The following is a 13562-nucleotide window of genomic DNA, read 5'->3' on the forward strand; positions in this document are numbered from 1 at the left end:
ATGAAAGTGATGGGTGTGGTTAAAAGCCCACAATACATACAACAGTTCAAAGTGCTTGCATGCTCGACATAGAGTGAACATCAACAAGGTTTGTGCTGTTAGTATTCAGGATGGAAAGAAAGCTAATGAAGGGAAAGATGCAATTATATCATACCCAAAGCAAATACATGCTCGACTGAGTCATGCAGATAAAAACGTTTGCAAATCACCCTTGAATTATCTACTGCAATGTTGTTTTCAAGTGAATTTCAACATACCAGTTAATGTCTGTAGGATTGTAGAGTGTTGAAAGTGGGCACATGCTAATCATAGTGAATAAACTGACTCGAGCCTTTTATACATTTGTCAGGATTAGGATCAGGTGCAGTGAGCTAATATGTTGTTACGGTTTTAAGTAAGCAGTTCAGCAATTTAGTTATTTATTCCTTTAACATCAAACAACAGTCTCTACCAGGTGTGACAGTTGTGCCCGCGTGCCTTAATGTCACTAGTTCCCTGGGTCAGGCTAAACCCTGTGATTTACCTGCAAGTTTCTCTAGACAGTCCCAGGATGTGGTGGATGAAGTCACACCCTCCCACCTTCACAGCGTGGTCTCTTTGTTTCAGGGCTGTGGCAGCAGCCTCTCTGTACGATGTTGCAAGACTGGTTCATCGAGGCAGGTTTTCACGGCAGCACCCTGCTGAGCAGCGGTTGCCCTCTTGGTTTGATGTGAACAGGTGCTCAGTAGAGGTAGTTAGAGGGTCCAGGCTGAATCTGCTTGCATTTATCTCTCTGGGTAGTGGCGAGCCTTGACAGATCATTCTCTGCCATCTGCAGTGATGCAGTTCTTCCCTCCTTGTCAGCAGCAGCAACATCAGGTGATCAAACAAATGGTCACCTGCTGGGTGACATGTTTCTAACACAAACATGGCACATTCCTCTTCATGCACTTGGCAGAGAGGCCAGGGAGACTTTTCACAGCACGGGTATCCTAGCACACACTCTTAGGTCATCAGCTTTGTTGCTGGGAGGACGCAGGCTTATCCTCCTGAACAGCCTGTCCTCCTGCACGCAGACAGGCTTCTAGGCTTTTTGGGAAGACCCGTGGCTCCTTCAGCAGAAATGTGGAATTCAATGGTCTAACTACTTGGAGACTGACTCATGCAGACACCAGCCCTGGTTACACAGCAGCTCTTCCAGTATTCTGTGGAGCATTGCCTTTTTTAACTAGTATAACTTGGGGCAAGACCAAAGTGGGGTGGTTTGCATCCCACTTTTATGCACAATTTCTGGAGAGATTATATGAATCCGTCACATTAAGATTTGGGTTAATGGGCCTTTATGTGTCCTTCCCAGGTTGCTCTCCAAACATGGTATTTTTGTAAAGTAATGGTTCTCACAGCAGGTGGCACTGGGTCCAAGCAGGATCAGCCTCAACATGGTCATAATGAAGTACAAGTTCTCAGCACTTGGTTCTCATTGGCTTTTCTGAAACAGTTATCAAAGACAGGCGAATGGGCATGCCTGGTCTAGAGAATTTCTCTAAATAACCAAAAGAAGGGCTTATGAGGAGGGAGTTTTTTTGGGAGATGGTCCTTTGCATGAAACTCCCATATACGTTGTAGAACAAAGGATGCACAGTTCAAAAAGAAATGTATCTCTATGGATTTCACCCAAGTGTAGGGGAGAGCCAAAGCAGTCCCTGTGGATAACCTATATCAGGAACAGGAGCCCTCACTCACCAATTGATGACATGCTTCATCATCGGGCTTTGCTCCTCATCGGACTGGCGCTGCAATATCTGACTTGCTCCTCGTAGGGGCTCTTTACCGGAGATCTTTTAAAGAACGTTGCTGTGAATTACAATAAGTGGGATTGGTAAGAAGAAATGTTTAAAATTGACTAGTAGTACCCTACAGTAAAGCCATTTATTAAGAGTATGGGCCTCTGTCAAGACTAAAAAGTAGAAATGGTCAGGGGAAGTAAGAATAATGTCTGTCTTACTCTATTCACAAAATAATATATAATGTTAGAGAACCCTGTAGTCTAGGGATCAAGTATGTGTGGCGGACGTTCCTACGCTGCCCTAATATAGAAGGTCAACATGTTTCTCGCTGAAATAAGTCTGTACAGATCTTGGTGCGATTCATCAGGGCCTCAAAAAGTCATAAAATCTTACCTAATTCTCACATTTATGGTAAATTATGTAAACTTTGTGGTACTGGAACCCTCCCCAGATTCAAGGATGGGCCCCATCAGAAAAAGCAGAGAGCCTATGTAGTTCTGCCAATGTATTGATCGGCACGTTTGGTGGTCAGATAAGGCCTCTCAATCGCCTACCCCTGCTCTGCGTCTCCGGTACCTAGAGAATTTCTCACCTTGAAAGAACAAAGTATAACCCCAACTTACCATCTACCAAATGGCAGTGTTTGTGAAAAACTAATTGGCATCCCCTTGCTAACAGTCTTCATGAAATGACAAAAGCTAGCTTTTTCTCAGTCCTCCTCACTTAAGTGCCTGGGCTCCCTCCTCTAGCCTCATAAATGCTAGCGGTACACTTCTACTGTATGGGAAAGCTATTCTTTTGTTCCACTGTTTGTTCCATGCCACAGGTGAGGGCATCTAAAATGTATCCAGCTCGCTTCAGCATTTTTACACACGCTCACTGTACACGCTTATGCATGCTACATGCATACAGGATATCAGTGCATGTTTTAAGGTTTCGCTTAACAGCAAAACCTTACAAATCTGGGGTCAGTAGGCCACACTCTCACTGAAACAGTTAAAAAGGTCTGGTCACACTAAAGTTTCACACACCATGGCATGCTGCCTGCACAGCTTTATGTGCTGCACATAGAACAAGAAGAGTAGTGTGTTTGGTTGTTGCACTCCTCCAGTTCACAGGACAGGTCTTGGACCTCGCTTTGTCAGGGACACGCCTAGGTTTCTGCGTTCAAACTATATTAGCATGATGCCAGGGCCAAAAATAAATCAGGATACCAGTTTCACAGGCAGTAGGTTCCCTAAGGCAGGGCAACACGCCCATTCCCCACGGAGGGGATATTGCCATCCCAACATACGTAGTTGTGCAGTACTGTATCAGACCAAATATGCTACCTTGTAGAGTTCTGACATGCCAGCTAGGCGTCACTGGCAATCCTAAATCCAGCCTGCATGTGTGATGCTGGCCTGCTGTTTAGTTGTGGCTCCAAAAAGCAAATCAAGCATTTTAACATTATTTAGGTATGTAGTTGATGTGCAGGGCGGGAATTGCAGCTTAAAGCAGATCCGAGTAATAAGAGACAGCTCTAACATGTAGAAAGGACTGCTTAGCTGAATTCTAGCATGTATCCCTGTTCAGGCAGGTTTGAGTTGGAGTGAGAAGGTCTCCAAGTTTTGTGAGTAAATCAAGCATGCACAAAATAAGATGTGTTTCTGCAGATTCCTGCAATTAAATTGCAATTACAATATAAGAAGAAGAATTAATTACAATATAAGAAGTCGGCAACATGCAGTAGATAGTAACGCATAACCTGTAGAGTTTACCTCCTTAACACAGTAATAGATGGCTGTCTCAGTCCGAGTCAAATAAAATCATGGTTTCAATCAAAATTGGGTTCACTTATTGTTGTGCCCTCAACGTTGCCAAATTGGAAAATTGTCCATCCAGGAGTTACACGAGTTTAACCTCGTAGATTTATTAAGACACAACTTCAACATTCTTCCCTCAAGTCTACCAGAAGATATCTGTTGTCCATCGATTTCCTATCCCTTTTTTTCTATCTTGATGGGTTCCACGATTACCTACCACCGTAGAACACTTCTCAGTTAACAGAACACATCAAAACATTTGTGCTTGAAAGGTTCTGTGTAGATGGGTACAGTGCTGAAACCTGCACAAATTATTTACAGGTATTAGGCTTTTTATGCTCTGTTGGTTTATAGGTATCAGAAGAGGAGGAGACACAAACCAGATTTTCAGCAAAAGTTCTTCTGAAATCTCAGAAGTAGAACAAAATAGTTAAGGTAGAGGAGACTTGCAAGGTGGAATATTAGAGCACAGCTACGGGTTGTGGGACTACACAAAAGAGGCGAGATGGTAGTAAGGTAGTGGAGAATGGATTCAGATCCCAAGAGAATGAAGAAAAGAATGTGTGGAAAGAGTTGGAAAAGCATGGGAGAAAGTGTACATCCTGTTCCGCGCGCTTTAATGGAAACATGTACCTGACAATACCAGGGCTGAAGAAGTAATTGAAGGGAGGGCGAACTAGGAGATCTGGCTGGTGCGCACTTCTTTGTTTTTCCAAGTTCTTCGATCTTGAGGGAGAAACATGAGGACTTGAGAGAGACGCAAACTCTGCATTGTTAGGGAATGAACGATGAATTTCTTCTAACTCAGATTGACTAGCCTGTAGTCGTAAGAATGTCGCTCGGGGCCTGATAACGAGTGAGTCGTTGTATTCTTACCTATGTGTAAACCCCCCGTTTGTGCACGGGTTGGAACTACGATTTGGGAGTTTATCATATCCGTTAATTATAAAATCCAGTAAGAATCTTGAATTTCAACAGGCCAAACTTTCCGAAATTTAACAGGGGAGATGTGTATATTATTTACCGTACCATGCGGATTTTGGTGCATTACATTCCAAAATCTGCATATTATATATGCAGATATACATGTTAATACCCGGAAAACTCGTAATAGGTGTCATTAATCACAAACCAATAAACAACATCCCCCATAGTATTGTTGTTTATTACGAGCGATAAAAAGCAACTTTAGTATTAATCGAACCCTAAACTATGGTCGAAGCAACAATGCTCGCTAGCACGTGATTATGCAGTAATTTATTAATATGCACAATTATTACATTTGTGCGTGGGCAGACCAAATCGCCTATGAACGTATGCATACTTGTTATTGATGGTGTTGGGTTACACATTCTCCTGGTTATCATTCAGTCATTTATTTGTTTTTCCGAGCAACACAATTAAGTAGAGAAATGTAAAAGTTCCCTTTATAGCCTCAGTTGATTGGCATTCAACAATTTGTGTATTGTTCCAGTAACATCTGTGAATGTATAGAGGAAAAAAAAAGGTTCTGTGGGGGTCAAAAAAGTCAATTGGATTGACATAACAGTATTTGTTTTTAACAAAAAGACCCTCGCACAAGAGCGCACAAACTGTCTGACTTTGAAGAGCGGCCAGGACATGGTTCATTGCACCCACGACTTGGTAGTGGAAAGGACATAAGGGCTGCAAGCACTACGAATATTGTTGCCATCTTTTCATGTTTTACCGATTTCTAATCTTGATTCATTCTTCTTCCCCCTCCTTTTTTTTTTTTTTTTTTTTTAGTCTGGCTACTTTTCTAGCATGTTCAGTGGCTCGTGGAAAGAGACGAACATGACTGTGATTGAGTTGGAGATTCCGGATCATAATATTGATACAGAAGGTAACACAGAACATCTTGCAATGATGTTACTTTATTTCCCTCCATTTCAGGCAGATTTGATTATGTTTTTCTTTCTAGATATTCCTTTTCCCCTCTGTTGTCTAATTGTAGACGCATAATTGTTGGCGCAGATAAAAAAAAAATTGCACTCCTGTGTTTCATTTATTATTATTAAAAAAAAAAAAAAAAAAAAACATTCTGTGTTTCTATTTTCTATGTGCTTGTTTAGAATGCTTTGCTGCCTGTTTTGCTTCCTTACTTAAGCCTTGTGCTTACATCACTGGATAACTAGTCAAGCACACTTACTCTGTTTTAGTGTGTAAGAGCATATCTTTTTTCATAAGTGATGTGGGCATAGCCAGGGTTTAATCCCTCACTCACTGTGCTATAGGGACTCTAATTGAAATACCTATATGTATGTTTTCCCCTTCAGGCGGAACATGGCCTAGCAGTTCAGCGCTAGCGTTCTCAAAGGAATATGACCAATGCTGCTGTGCAAATGGTTAGACACTGCACCCCTCCCCCAACACACAACCACAAAATCACTATTGCTTTAAAAGGAAAATGATGATGTGAAATGCACTCAAAGTAAATACAAATATGGAAATCACAGACATTGTTAAGACTCCGTACATATTTAATTGTGGAAAAGTGTACTTTTATTGTAGGAATTAGTCCCCAGTCTTGACCAACCAGGAGTCCGCCTCCGCTTCCCTCGGTCACCTCCATTCACTCCATTCCTCTCCTCGTTATCACATTCCCAAAGCCACATTGAAATCTGATGGCGACAGGTAGAATAAAACAGAGGACATCTCCCCCTTATACAATGAATAACAATAGATTTCAACATCACCTACATAACAATAAATTTAGTTCCCTACGAGCAGAATTACATCTCATACCTTACAATACATAGCGATAATTAAGCATACAATTCATTTTATCATACTAATACAATAAATGTTTGCCTATAATTAGATAAGATACAGATATGAATAATTTCTTATATGATTGATATGTAAAAAAAAAAAATATAGAATATTAGTGTAGAGTTTTCAAATTACGATCAACCCACACAAAGTAAACCCTTTATTGGGAGAAAATTAGACTTTAATATTTCAGATATGATCATCCCACTACATAATCTTTCAATTTGTGAGGAGTACAAATGTGGCCACGTCCACTAGTGAAAGACACAACTTTTCCCTTTCAGCTTCAGAGCGGGAGTCCAACATTTCATCCACACGCCCTTCAGGTATCCCAAACTCCTTTGCACTTTCACCATCCACATCCATCATTTTGCTCACTTGATGCACTATTTTTAGCCTTTTGGATTTCTGTGCACTTTGACTCTTAGCTAGTTTGCTATATTGCTCTACTTTGCCATCGCTCAACCTAGCAGAGTTGGTAAATGAGTCCCCTATCTCATAGAGACCCAAAAATGTACGGCTACCTTTCTCTTTTTTCTCTCTGATCTAAAACTTTGACAACATCCTTGCTCCATGTTTTTGATCTTAGAATATTTTGTAACCAGACTTGGTTTTATTGATGTTTTTCTTAACTTCCAAAGAGACAGCCTGCTGCCTCTCCTGCTCCATCCATGCAAGATTATTTTTAGTAAACAGATTCCTCCCTTTCAAAAATGTAAAAGGAGAATACACTGTCGCCATAGGTGTAGTACAATATGTCCACAACAATTGCTTTACTCCCAATTTCCAATTTTTATTGTATGTTTGTCATCAAAACTCTATTAAAGCGTTCCACGACTCCATTATCCTCAGGATGATAAATAGAAGTATGCCTCCAAACCATATTGTTCCTTGACAAATAATCCTGAAATGCACTTGAAATAAACCAAGGTCAGTTGTCGTTAATGATAGACTTGGGAATGCCCTCCCACTGTAAAACTTCATCAATACACCATATCACAGTGTTCAAATCTGCTTTCTCCAAGATACTTAACTACAGCCATTTTGAAAATAAATCCTATAGCACATATATTGATTAACAACTTCTGCGTAGGCTCTAAAATATCGACTGCCGACATCTTCTAAGGCCCATCAGGCCATGACAGAAGTGAGAGAAGTGGTCTAAAGGTAGTTAGACTTGTATCACCATTCAGACACTACACACTCGCATACAAATCTTTCCATTTCAGTATCTACTCCAGGCCACCAGTAATGCATCTTATCTCTTTTCTTGCACTTTAGGATCCCTATATGCCCTTCATGGTATATTTCTAAAATCCTGCTTATGAGAGACAAAGGTGGAATTACTCTACTACCTCTTAACAGAAATCCATCAACCCCATGACAGCTTGTCCTTGATCTCCCAAAATGGTCTTAACATCTTACTCATCAGCTTGTTATCTGGCCATCACCTTCGCATGTGCCCTTTATTGTCATTCAACACAGTATCGGACTGTTAGCCGACTAAACAATATTCTTTAGAAATTACTAAAATAGTTACATCTTCCAACACATATCACCCTATAAATCATATGTTTTGTCCACAGATTGTAATGGCACTGTGCATAGATAATCTGCCTTATTCTTCACGCGTGTCAGCTATTGAACTTTATAATTGAAATCCAATTATCTTATGGCGAGTCCTGCAAGATGAGACATAGGCTTTTCCGTTCCCTTAGTGGTAAGGATCTTAATCAGTGGCTTGTGATTAGTGCGGATCACAAATCCTGAACCCAAATTTATTGCTTGAACCTGTCAATGCCCCCCACACATACTAGTATCTCCCTTTCAGTCATGGAAACCTTCTCCTCTGCTGAAGAAAGGGATCGTGAGACACAAGATATAGGAACCTCTTAAACATGTTTGTCAATCTCTGACAACACTTCCCACAGTCCCTTAACACTAGCATCTGTGGTAATGATCGTTTTGGCACAGAGGTCCAAATCATGTAAGGAATGGCACTAGCAATTTCATCCATAATTTGCTCAACACATCTTTGGTGATCACTATTCTATTCAAATATAATAGAGATTTCAATAGATGGTTCGCCTCCAATGTTGTTATAGAAAAATCTTTGACAAATTTAGCATTACATTCTGCCAACCTCTAAAAGTCTCTAATATAATCCTTGGAGTTTGGGGCTGGTGTGTTCTTAATTACTTCCACCAAATTATTTTTTCGGACATACACCATGTGTCGAGATTTCATGACCCAAATATGTGGTAGAATTGAGCGCAACTTACATTTCTTCAATTCAGCTAAAGTCCTTTCTCAAATAAGAGTCCCTTCCTCGTTATAAGAATATTGTCCTGAAAAAAACAAATGCCTTCCTGATCTTTGAACAATTGATACATCAATTGCTGGAATACAGCAGCAACTGATGCCAGCCCAGATGGCATACAGTTGAACTGAAAACACCCAAATGGTGTGATGAAAGACGTTAGGCATTTTCTTTTAGGATGCAATACTACTTGATGGTAAGCAAAGATCAAATCAAGTGATGTAGACCATTTGACACCCTTAGTTGGTGCCAACATCCCATTGTTTAGGTAGATGGAATTTGTCAACAGTTGCATTCTTGTTAAGAACCCTCATATATACATATAGTCTTAAGTTTTCATTTGCACACCTTGAAAATACTAAGGGGGCTAGTAATTCACTGGCTGACATACTTTCAATAATACCTTCCCTTGGTCAACTTGTCGAGCTCATCTTTGCCTTCAACCCTGATGCAGAACAGTGTATTACTTACTTTATAGCTAGCGGAGGTATGATTTTCTTTCAGCCTTATTTTATGACAGAAACCTGGCAGTTCACCAACCATCCCGAGAAAATCTTTGGGAATTCAGTACACATTTGCCATGCAAACATATCCTCATCACTTATTACCATGACTTCCTTAAGGCTATTGGTACATGATACCGAGATTTCTTTGACCCAGTCAACCCAGAACTGACTGCCCTTTCTCAGCAACATATTGTTTCCCTTCAGACACCCTACCCTTGAATTCAGATGTGACCATCTGGTACCACCATTGGTAATTGGTTCACCAGTAAAGCTCTCTGGGTGCACATCAGGGGAAAGTAAGTCTTCTAACGTGTGGTAAGCTTTTCAATGTTACCCAACCAGTCTGTAGGCAGCTCCTGTCCCAACTCGGCATTCTGTGAGTCTCTGGGCCCACTTAAAGTGTAAAACATTTTTTTGTGTGTGCAAAAATAAAGCTAAATTGCGACTTGTTGAGGCAGAGCTTAGCCTTGCCAAGCAAATGAGCATGCAATGGTAACCCTTCCCAAATTTCTCCAACTTTTAGATGCTTTCTACACAAAGGCGATTGAAACTGTGTACATGTAACAGAAACTGAAACTTTAGATTGCATCACTGGCGATGCCTTGGTTTCTCATCAAAACAATGAAAAGGGAAATTTAACCCCTTCGCTGCCAGGCCTTTTCCCCCCCCCCCGTGCCAGGCCTTTTTTTGCCTATTTGGAATAGTTCTCGCTTCGGCCCTCATAACTTTTTGTCCACATAAGCTACCCACGCCAAATTTGCGTCCTTTTTTTCCAACATCCTAGGGATTCTAGATGTACCCAGACTTTGTGGGTTCCCTTGAAGGAGGCCAAGAAATTAGCCAAAATACAGTGAAAATTTTGTTTAAAAAAAAAAAAAAAATGGGGAAAAAAGGGCTGCAGAAAAAGGCTTGTGTTTTTTTTCCCCTGAAAATGGCATCAACAAAGGGTTTGCAGTGCTAAAATCACCAGCTTTCAGGAACAGACAGACTTGAATCAGAAAACCCAATTTTTCAACACAATTTTGGCATTTTATTGGGACATACCCCATTTTTACGATTTGTTTGTGCTTTCAGCCTCCTTCCAGTCAGTGATAGAAATGGGTGTGAAACCAATGCTGGATCCCATAAACCTAAACATTTCGGAAACGTAGACAAAATTCTGAATTAAGCAATGGGCAATTTGTGTAGATCCTACAAGGTTTTCCTGCAGAAAATAAAAACAAACAAAAAAATATTGAAATTGAGGTGAAAAAAACAGCCATTTTTCTCTACGTTTTACTCTGTAACTTTTTCCTGCAATGTCAGATTTTTGAAAGCAATATACTGTTACCCCCGCTGGACTCTTCTGGTTGCGGGGATATATTGGGCTTGTAGGTTCATCAAGAACCCTAGGTACCCAGAGCCAATAAATGAGCTGCACCTTGCAGTGGGTTTTCATTCTATACCGGGTATACAACAATTAATTTGCTGAAAAATAAAGAGTCAAAAATAGGTATCAAGAAAACCTTTGTATTTCCAAAATGGGCACAAGATAAGGTGTTGAGGAGCAGTGGTTATTTGCACATCTCTGAATTCTGGGGTGCCCATACTAGCATGCGAATTACAGGGCATTTCTCAAGTAGACGTGTTTTTTACACACTGTCTTATATTTGGAAGGAAAAAATGTAGAGAAGGACAAGGGGCAATAACACTTGTTTTGCTATTCTATGTTCCCCCCCAAGTCTCCTGATAAAAATGGTACCTCACTTGTGTGGGTAGGCCTAGTGCCCGCGACAGGAAATGCCCCAAAACACAACGTGGACACATCACATTTTTCCACAGAAAACAGAGGTGTTTTTTGCAAAGTGCCTACCTGTGAATTTTGTCCTCTAGCTCAGCCGGAACCTAGGGAAACCTACCAAACCTGTGCATTTTTGAAAACTAGAGACCTAGGGGAATCCAAGACGGGGTGACGGGCTCTTACCAGGTTCTGTTACTCAGAATCCTTTGCAAACCTCAAAATTTGGCTAAAAAAACACCTTTTCCTCACATTTCGGTGACAGAGATTTCTGGAATCTGAGAGGAGCCACAAATTTCCTCCCACCCAGGGTTCTCCCAAGTCTCCCGATAAAAATGGTACCTCACTTGTGTAGGTGGGTACATGTCAAAATTGAGGCGGAACCAAAGCGGGTCCAAAAGGGCAGTTTGGAAAAAAACATTTTTAGACTGACAAGTGGGGCCGAATTTCTGTCAGTATAGATGAGACAATGTTGGGTGGTAGGAATTTTGTGGATTCCTGCAGATTCTTGTAGGTTCCATCACAAAAATGTGGGAAAAATGTGTGATTTCCAGCAAAGTTGGAGGTTTTAGGGCATTGTGGGTAAGAAAATGGTCCGGGGTGCATGTGAAGCACACCACCCTGGACTCCACCCAGATGTTTAGTTTTTAGATGTGTCTAGGTCTTGTGGATTTTTCTACATGGCAGTGTCCCAAAGTCCAAAAAGTGCAGCCCTCACCATTCCAAGTGGGACAATTTTGAGAGTTAGCCAAGCTCTCATGGCCCAATTCTAAAACCAAAAGCCCAAATAATCAAATGTCCGCTTGCTGCGGGATAAGATGTTTTAGTGTGCGGGGGAGAGCTGAAAGTCTGTTACCCCCTTCAGTTGGGGTGGGGGCATATCTATGCCCATACTGGTTGGTAGCCACCACCCCACTGTATTTTTTTTTGTTTTTGTTTTTTTAATTCCCTGGCATTTAGTACACTTCCTGCCCCCGGGGTGTGGATCGGGGGTAATTGCCCCATCTGCCCACTGGTGGGCCGAACAACTTTAGCCCCATTTATTTGCAGTGGGGGTATGGCCATACCTCCACTCTCTTATTTTGAAAAAAAATCTTCCCTGGTCTCTGGTGGGCTTTCGCCCCCCTTGGGGGCAGATGGGCCTTTCAAAAATACGCCGATCTACCCCCAAGGGGAGCAGATATGGCCAACAGTAATGTGCCCCCATGGGGAGCGAACCTTGCCCAAGGGGCTGCCCCCCCCGAACAAAACACACACACCAATCCCTGATGCCTAAGTGGTTTCTGTCCCCCGGTGGCAGATTAGCCTAACAGAAATAGGCCGATCTGCCCCCAAGTGGAGCAGAAATGAACTAAAATAAATTTGCCCCCCAAGGGGAGCGACCCTTGCCTAAGGGGTCGATCCCCTTGTGTGAAATTGGCGCAAAAATAAAATCCTTTGCAATCGGGCAGCAGAAATGCCACTAGACACCAGGGATTTTTTTTTTAAATACTTGATAAGGAGAGCGGCCCCTTGGGCAAGGGCAGCTCTCCAGGGGGACAATTTGTTTTTGGCTGTTTCTGCCCACTCCGGGGACAGATCGACCTAATACAATTAGGCCGATCTGCCTGGGGGGGGGGGGGGGGGAGGGCGGGGGGGAAAACCCCCCCCTAGACACCAGGGATTGTGTTTTTTTTTTTTTTGTTTGTTTTTTTATTTGTGGAGAGCGACCCCTTAGGCAAGGGTCGCTCCCCTGGGGGCAAAATTTTTTCTAGGCCAACCACTAGACACCAGGGATTTTTTTTTTTTTACATGTACACATAAGGGGAGCGGCCCCTTGGGCAAGGGCCGCTCCCCAAGGTGGGGGAAATAATTTTAGGGCTGTTTCTGGGGCAGATCGGCCTAATATAATTAAGCCGATCTGCCCCCGGGGGGGGGCAGAAACTCCCTAGACACCAGGTATATCTTTTTGTTTGTTATATGTGGGGAGCGACCCCTTAGGCAAGGGTCGCTCCCCTGGGGGCAAAATTAATTCTAGGCCGTTTCTGCCCCGCCTTGGGGGCAATATATATTTCTATTAGGCTAATCTGCCCCCAAGGGGGGCAGAAACCACAAGATACCAGGGATTTTTTTTTGTCAGTTTCACTTGAGGGGAGCTACCTGTTAGGCAAGGGTTGCTCTCCTGGGGGGGGGGAAAGAGGCAAACTTGTTTTAGGCCATTTCTGCTCCCCTTGGGGCAGAGCTGCCTATTTTTATTAGGCCGATCTGCCTCCAAGAGGGAAGGCCTCTGATGAGGTCAGCGCGCAAAAGTGCGCTGACGTCATCAGGCGCCGCGGGGGTGGAAGGGGAAGCGATTCCCCTTCCATCCCTGCCCTGGGGAGGGGTGTGCCTGGCCAACGGTGGGAGCGCTAGCGCTCCCCCCTGGGGCCCATAGCAGGACGAGGTGGTCTCGTCCCAGGCACACAAGCGGTTAAAGTGATGCACCAACAGGAACTGAGCTACCTTAATTGAGTATTCTTACTACATTGTTTCAGCATGGATACTAGTCTTGATGCATCAAAGTCGAGAGAACTTGAGCGTATTAGTATAACATAGACATGCAAAATGGCTGCAGTT

At 42.4% G+C, this 13562-nt stretch overlaps 1 protein-coding gene across 1 annotated transcript in view; it reads left to right on the plus strand.

The window, feature by feature from the left end:
- GMCL1 (germ cell-less 1, spermatogenesis associated) overlaps positions 1-13562 on the plus strand; it is a 556440-nt gene that overhangs the window by 74785 nt on the left and 468093 nt on the right. The window contains exon 3 of the mRNA XM_069214203.1: positions 5339-5435. Within this exon, the coding sequence (XP_069070304.1) occupies positions 5339-5435 (97 nt within the window). The remainder of the gene's footprint in view (positions 1-5338; positions 5436-13562) is intronic.

This window comes from Pleurodeles waltl, chromosome 11 (genome assembly GCF_031143425.1).
Source record: "Pleurodeles waltl isolate 20211129_DDA chromosome 11, aPleWal1.hap1.20221129, whole genome shotgun sequence".
NCBI lineage: Eukaryota > Metazoa > Chordata > Amphibia > Caudata > Salamandridae > Pleurodeles > Pleurodeles waltl.